This window comes from Solanum tuberosum, unplaced genomic scaffold (assembly GCF_000226075.1).
Source record: "Solanum tuberosum cultivar DM 1-3 516 R44 unplaced genomic scaffold, SolTub_3.0 scf00230, whole genome shotgun sequence".
Classification (NCBI taxonomy): domain Eukaryota; kingdom Viridiplantae; phylum Streptophyta; class Magnoliopsida; order Solanales; family Solanaceae; genus Solanum; species Solanum tuberosum.
This window is the reverse complement of record NW_006239156.1, coordinates 583415-591350: the sequence shown is the minus strand read 5'-3', so window position 1 is coordinate 591350 and position 7936 is coordinate 583415. Positions and strand designations below refer to the sequence as shown.

Genomic DNA, 7936 nt, shown 5'->3' with positions numbered 1-7936 from the left:
TTTAAGGAGCACTTTAAATATCAAAGGCTGCTAGAGTTTCTTATGGGGATTAATGAGTTTTATTCTACAGCTAGAGGTCAAATTTTGATGCAGACTCCAACTCCTACCTTGAACAAAGCCTTCTCCCTCATTGTTGATCATGAGAGTCAGAGGATATTGCTTCATGATAGTGCTAATTCCAGAGTGATTGAAAGCTTAACTATGTTCAGTCAAAAAGGTAGTAGTGGTCCTACTCATGCTATCAACTATGGTGGAGCTCACTTTGGTCTACCTCCAGGTGGAGATGATCAATCAGGATGAGGTCGCTATAATAATCAACAAAAGCCACAGAAACCACAAAAGTCTCTCCTTATATGTGAAGTGTGTGGATACAGAGGTCTACACTAAGGATCAATGCTTTAAGGTTAAAGGATATCCGGTTGTTTGGAGATATAAGAAGAAGGGTGCTAACAGTGGTTCCTATGCTAATAATGTTGATGTTGCTCAGTCTGCAGGTATGAAAGCAAGCACATCTCACAATAACATTGAAGCCAACAACATGATTCCCTCATCCCCTGCTGCTTTCTTCACACAAGATCCATACACTTAGATCTTGCAGATGTTGTCCAAAGGCAGTGATAATGGAGGAGAACATGCCACTAAAGCTGCAGCTGCATGTAGCTCCCTTTCTGATTTAGTGTCACAATATGTCCATAAGGAGTGGATAATTGATACTGGAGCATCTAACCACATGACCTCTCAGCTTGGACTCTTAGATAGGGTCAAAGTAGTACCTAAATCTGAAAGGAGACTAGCTAACCTACCCACTGGAGATGTAGTTTCAGTGTCTCATGTTGGTACCACTAAAGTTAATAGTCATTATACTATTGACAATGCGCTGTTTATACCTGATTTTATATGCAACCTTCTATCTGTCTCACAACTTACCTAAGACCTTAATTGTATGGTTGTATTCTTTCCTGAATTTTGTATCTTTCAGGATCTCTCCAATGGATAGGTCAAGGGGATTGGTAGAGAAGATCAAGGTCTCTATGTTCTTAAAGAAGGTCTAAGCAGTCTAGCTCCTGTTCAATCACCAACAAGTAGTGTTAATTCAATTGGTTCTTCTGAGTCTATCTCCTTGTGGCATAGGAGATTAGGTCATGCTCCTCTAGATGTAATAAAGTGGTCTTCTAGTATTAGTCTTACAGATGTTGCAACTTCTAATCCTTGTACTGTTTGTCCATTAGCTAAACAATCTAAACTTTCCTTTCCTTTAAGCACTCATTTGTCTAAGTCTGTATTTGAATTAGTTCATTGTAATATCTGGGGTCCTTACAGGATACCTACTCACAATGGAATGAGGTACTTTGTAACCATTGTTGATGATTTTTCAAGATATACATGGGTGTTTCTTATGTCTTCTAAGTCTGATACAATAGTGGTGCTGAGGAATTTTGTTACTCAAGTTAAAAATCTGTTTTCTACCAGGATTAAAACTCTAATAACTGATAATAGGAGTGAGTTTTTCAGTCATGCTTTTTAGTCACCATGTCTACTCTTGGTATTTTCCATCAGAGTACATGTGTCTACACTCCGCAACAGAATGGAGTTGCTGAAAGGAAGCACAAAACAATTCTTGATATGGCAAGATTCCTTAGGTTCCAGGCTTCTATTCCTTTAAAATTCTGGGGGGAATGTGTTAACACATCTGTATACCTCCTAAACAGACTTCCCTCTAAGTTGTTGAAGTTTAAAACCCCCTTTGAAATACTCTATTCACAACCTCTTTCCCTCTCTCATGTCAAGACCTTTGGATGATTATGCTTTGCTACTTGTCACAAGGTTCTTGACAAATTCTCTCCTAGAGCTATACCTACTGTCATGATGGGGTATTCTTTAACTTAAAAGGGTTATGTTTTTTATGATTTGCACTCCAAATCTCTATTTTTCAATAGACATATTGTCTTCAAAGAGGAAGTGTTTCCTTTCAAATATCTTCAAGCCTCATCTAATCCTATCTTTCCAGTCCTGAGCATGATTCCTCCTGATAATCCACCACTACATGTTCCTATACCTGCAAGTCAACCTCTTGACTCTTCTAGTTCCTCACCCTCTATTTCACTCCATAGTTCTCCTTGTTCTCCTGCTAGCTCGATTGAGTCTCCTCCTAGTGACCCTATTGCTCCTCCAAGAAAATCCTCTAGAACCAGTAAGCCTCCCCTATGGCTTCATGACTTTGTCACTACCAAAACAATTAACTTATGTTCTTTCCCCTTGTCTAATCACCTGACCTATGATCATGTGTCTCCTTTGTATGCTTCCAGTCTGTCTGCTTATTCAGCTATCATTGAACCATCCTCATATAAGGATGCAACACTTGATCTTCAATGGGTTTAAGCTATGGCACTTGAGATTTCTGCCCTCGAAGCTAATAACACTTGGAGCATGGTGGACTTACCTCCTGGTAAGAAGCTCATTGGTTGTAAATGGGTCTATAAGGTTAAATATAAGTCCACATGAGAGGTTGAGAGGTTGAAATCCAGGTCGGTTGCTAAAGGCTTTAGTCAACAAGAGGGCTTAGATTACAGTAAGACCTTCAGTTCAGTTGCAAAGATGGTTACTGTCAGGTCCATAGTGGCTCTGTCTGCTTCCAAAGGCTGGTTCATTGACCAAATGGATGTCCACAATGCCTTTATTAATGGGGATCTTCTTGAAGAGGTGTACATGTCCATTCCAGATGGGTTTGCTAGACAGGGGGAGAATGATACTAAAGTCTGCAAACTACACAAGCCACTATATGGCCTCAAACAAGATCCTAGACAATGGAACCTAAAGTTGATTGAGTCGTTAGTTCAGTTGGTTTTTTGTCAAAGCCACTATGATTATTCACTCTTTACCAGGCAGGTTGCAAGTGATATACTTATTGTATTGGTGTATGTAGATGATTTACTGATAACTGGTAGCAATCAAAGTCTTATAAATGACACAAAAAGGGATCTTCAGAAGAAGTTTCAGATGAAAGATTGAACTCAAGTTCTTTCTAGGAATTGAGTTTGCTAGATCCAGTAAAGGAATTCATATGTCTCAAAGGAAATATGCACTAGAACTAATAGCTGAATGTGGTCTTAGGGGGAGCAAAGCCTGCAGGAACACCTCTTGAGCAAAATCAGAAGCTAACCTCTGTCAAGTATGATGAGTCCATATTACAAACAAATGAGCCTATGATGCAGGATCCAAGCAGTTATCACAGACCGATGGGGAGATTACTTTACCTCACTATGACTAGACATGATCTAGCATTTCCAGTTCAGGTGTTAAGTCTGTTCATGCACTGTCCTAAAGAATCTCATATGGAGGCAACACTAAGGGTGGTTAGATACTTAAAAGAAGCCTAGGTCTTGGACTGTTAATGCCAGCTGAAGATACAACTGAATTGTTTGCTTATTGTGACTCAGATTGGGGAGCATGCCTTGAAACTAGGAGGTCTGTCAGTGGTTACCTAGTTAAACTTGGAGGAGCACTGATTTCTTGGAAGTCGAAGAAACAAGAAACAATTTCTAGAAGTTCAGTTGAGGCAAAATTTAGAAGTATGGCAAATTGTGCAGCAGAGATCACTTGGCTAGCGGGGCTATTCAAAGAACTTGGTGTTAGTATTGAATTACCTGTGAAGATGATGTGTGATAGTAAGGCTGCAATCCAAATTGCAGCACATCCTATATTTCATGAAAGAACTAAACATATCGACATAGATTGTCATTTTGTAAGGGAAAAAATATGTCAAGGAATGCTGAAGACAGAGTTCATACCAAGGATCAATTGGTTGACTTGCTCACAAAAAGCCTAGGTAAAGTACAACATCAAGTGCTGCTGAACAAGACTGGAGTTGCTAACATGTTTAGACCATGAGCTTGAGGGGGAGTGTTAACTAGAGTGTATAGTTAAACAAGCTGTCATGGTTAGCCTAGTGTGTTAGTTACAGTTGGTTAAAAGTTAGTTAGAGGTAGTTAGTACTAGAACCTTCCTAATAGCAGCTACACACACATGTTAAGTGTATGCTATATATACTCCTCAGATTGTAACTAACTTCATACTCAATAGAAGATATTTTTTGTTCAATTACTTCTTCTTCAGCATAACTCAAAGCTCCATTAATGGAGTTTATCAAGATCAAGATCAAATCAACAAGTGATATGGTAAAATAAGTTTGTCTTTTAGATTTGAAAATAAAAGTGGAGCTAGACATAATAGGATTGAATTTTTAGATATAGGCAGTGATGAAGAATGATAGTATCTAAAAGGTCTGAATTATACTTGAAAACAAGAAAAGACGTTCAAATACACATTTGGTAATAGAATTGAGTAGTAAGAAATGCATGAGTTATCATGGCGTTGGACTAGTTGGGCTCCTAGACTTGTTATCTTCAGATGATGGCCTATTTCCAGAATCAATTTGTTGGATATCTTCGATCATCTGGACAACTTGACTCATGTCAGGCCTTGTTTCAGGCACGTTTGCCACACAAGTCATTGCAATCTGCAGCATCTGCACCATTTCGTCTTCGATATTTTGAAACTTGATGAGCTCAACATCAAATACCTCAGCAGTCCATTCCTCCCTCACAACAGACTGCACCCATCTTGGTAAGTCTACCACCTCATCATGGCCAGGTGGCTGCACTGGTGCTTTCCCAGTAAGGAGCTCAAGAAGCAGAACACCAAAGCTGTAAACATCGGATTTCTGAGTACATTTCTTGGTCTCTATCACCTCGGGTGCTCTATATCCTGCACTCTTTGATGGGATAGTAGGAAAACCCATTAAAGGTGTAAGACCAACATCTGAGATGCATCCATTATTATCGTGGGTGAGAAGCACATTGGATGACTTGATATTTCCATGAATTAATTTGCCACCAGAAACAGCATGGATATGGGCAATACCACTTGCAGCTCCATGGGCAATCCTCAATCTAGATTCCCAATCCAGTGTTCTTCCCAAGTCCTTGTTGCCTATAATCAATAAACAAGGAGCAATGAAAGAAAAGAACTTTCTTGTATAAACAGTTAGATTGAAAATTATGTATAGCACCGAACAACTAATCTGACATTCAACAACTTGCAAGTTGCATCTTGCTTCAAAATAATATGGAGAACTATGAGTGCATGAAACCAATATCACATGTTATAAAGTCTTCAAGACAAACTTGCATGCCTATTTCAGGAGTGTTTATTTATAATGCTTGTCTAGGGGCTTTTCTAAAGAATATAGGTACTTCATTTCACATTCGGAATCTATGATCTCGTGCAACTTTTACAGCTGATTTTCTTGCCAGTCTTAGTAACTAAGGATATTCCCAAGCACCTGGATGGGTATGACAGCTAAAAGAATGGGAGGACAAAAGAAGGAAGAAATGTTACCATGCATTCGAGTGGATAAACTGCCTGCCGGTACATGATCATAGACAAGAAGTTTTTCATCTTTGGAAAAGTAATAAGCACGAAGAGCAACAACATTTCGATGCTGATCCACAGTGCCAATTGTCTCCATCTGTTGGTCAAACTCTCGTTTCCCAACAACAACTTCCTTCAGCCGTTTCACAACAACAGTCGTTCCCTCCTCCAAGATGGCCTTGTAGGTTGTTCCATAGCTCCCTTTACCCAAAACCTCAGCTGAGGCTCTCAACAAATCTTCAAGGTCAAAATTGAAAGAACAACCCTCAAAGAAAACCAATTTGTTCTTTTCAGCTGCTTGTACTCCACTACTGAAGTCCTCTGTTTGCTTCGGACTTCCTCCTCCATTAAAGTCTTTTCTTTGCTGTACACCTCTCTTAGTATAATATCGCTTCATACAACACAAGAAAATCAACACAGCTAGACATAGGATCCCTCCAACACCTCCTGCAACAATGCCAATGATAACCCGTGTACTCAAGCTTTTCTTGCCTTTATGGTTTTCAGGAATTGTTGGTGAGGCTGGCAGGACGCTCGGAGAACGAGATGGTGGTGTTAGACTCAAAGGAGAAGGTGGAATTGAAGGGAATGGAGACGGTGAAGGCGCAAAAGAAGGGCATTGAGTCAAGGGTTGTCCACATAATAGAGAATTTCCTTGAAATGAAGAAGCAGAAAACTTTGCAAGGGATGGTGGAATTGAACCATTGAGTTGATTATTACTCATATTCAATTGCGTAAGCCTTGGTAGGTTTACATTAGGAATGGATCCTGTGAGGGAGTTGTTTTGTAGGTTTAAACCAGTAAGATGTGTCAGATTTTGAATTGTTGTTGGAATTTCCCCTGAGAAGGAGTTGAAAGAGAGATCAATGAAGTTAAGCTGTAGAGATAGAGAAGAAGGTATTTCACCAGAAAATTTGTTTTGTTGTATAAATATGAAACGGAGGGACGGAAGAGAGGTGATGTCTGAAGGAAGATTTCCAGTGAGGGCATTGGAATGAAGGCTGAGGGTTGTTAGTGCATCCAGTCTTCCTATGGTATTGTCTGGAATAGGACCATAAAGTCCAATACCAGGAAGCCGAAGTGCAACTACACGAGTGCCATCTGAGCTGCAACTTACGCCATGCCATGTGCAAATGGAAGAGTTAGTGTTCCACTTGAAGTTTCGAAGATGAGGTACTGCAGAAGCAAAGTCAAGTAGTGCTTGTCTATCTGAGCTAAGGTCAGCAATAACATTTGAGAAGAGGAGCAAAAATAGGAAGAGAGAAAGAGGAAGTAGATCTATTATTGGGTGTAGCTTCATCATTTAAATCTATTTACTCCTGGACTTGCCAAGTCAACTCAAGTTGCCATAAGATATCAACTTTGTATGTCATCCATTTGCATCACCTAGTAACAATGGTAAACAAAAATGTGGCAGAGAAGTTAGATATATGGAAAATATCCCCATCACAGTATGAAATGAAGAGACAATTAATTCCCCGTAGAGCAAAGGACACTTTGTGGCGTTCTCATATGTAGTCAACCAAGGCGAAAAGAAGCTTAGCAGTTGGATTCATAATAAGAGTAAAAACCTTGTTTAGAGATAAACATCCTAAATTCTGAAGCCCTATGAACTTATTAGATGCATCCCATACCGAGCAGACAGGACATGTATGAAAAAGATTTGATTTTTCTGCATTACCACCCTCTATTTCCTAATTTCAACATTCCATCATAGCATTAGACAAAGAAAGTAGTTTAAATGTCTTAAGTTGAGAAATTGGTTGTCATATCCAAAATTTGAAAGTTTAGTTGTGTTAGGACATGAGTGAAAACATGTTTGAATGAAGTTGAAATAATGAGTAAATTTGATGAACCAACACTTACCACACACAATCTATGGCCAGAGCCAGAGGGGTGTGCCTTGAAAAATGGAGTATCAACACTAATGTAAGCAAAGGTAGTAGAGAGTTGAAATAATAGGGGAAAGAGTATACCTTGAAAAATGGTGAACTCTACTGCAATGAAGAAAATGGGTGAGAGCTTAATATATAACGGTTGAGAATTGAGAAAAAAGGTCGAAGTCTTGTGCCTTACAATTCCCCTCTAAACTTGCTACTCCAACGTACGGCATTTTTTTTACTTTGCAAAATCAGATTATTCTTTTTACTTCCCTCTGCAGCAGCAGCTGGTGGTACCGGTAGGAAAAAACAAAGCAGTAGGAAGGAAAAAACTTTTCTTTTCAAAAGAAATAAAGAATAATGTTTGAGCTTCTTCGTGAAGCAAACGGAATCTAAGCTATCCTAGCACAGATCTCGAGGTTACCTCTCCAACTACTTCTTGCTTATCATTTTCAACCATTTATGCTAGCTTAACTATAACATTCACCTTCTGCAACTACTCATTGGCTGTCATTCATAAGGCACACACAATTGGCAACCCTCCGAAGTGGAAATTCCCACTATTAATTCTTAATCCACACAAAAAAATAAAAAGGACTTTATTAATTTCGTCTCAAATACACTCA

The 7936-nt window shown here is 39.2% G+C and overlaps 1 protein-coding gene across 2 annotated transcripts; it reads right to left on the bottom strand.

The window, feature by feature from the left end:
- Positions 1-4254: 4254 nt before the first annotated feature.
- Positions 4255-7936, bottom strand: LOC102594475 (probable inactive receptor kinase At5g58300). 2 transcript variants are annotated; one of them, XM_006356807.2, is made up of 3 exons: positions 7297-7936; positions 5398-6816; positions 4255-4989 (listed from the first exon to the last, which is right to left on the bottom strand). In XM_006356807.2, exons 2-3 carry the CDS (start codon positions 6731-6733, stop codon positions 4364-4366), a joined length of 1962 nt encoding a protein of 653 aa, XP_006356869.1. In that variant the 5' UTR covers positions 6734-6816; positions 7297-7936; the 3' UTR covers positions 4255-4363. The 2 variants fall into 2 exon arrangements, with proteins under 2 accessions (XP_006356869.1, XP_006356870.1); XM_006356808.2 differs by having other exon boundaries at positions 7407-7936.

Bases quoted from the DNA above. Each gene is read 5' to 3' on its own strand.
- LOC102594475 (XM_006356807.2), bottom strand. From the start codon at position 6,733: ATGATGAAGCTACACCCAATAATAGATCTACTTCCTCTTTCTCTCTTC. The intron at 4,990-5,397 runs GTAACATTTCTT...TATTGATTATAG, and splicing joins TTTATCCACTCGAATGCATG to GCAACAAGGACTTGGGAAGA.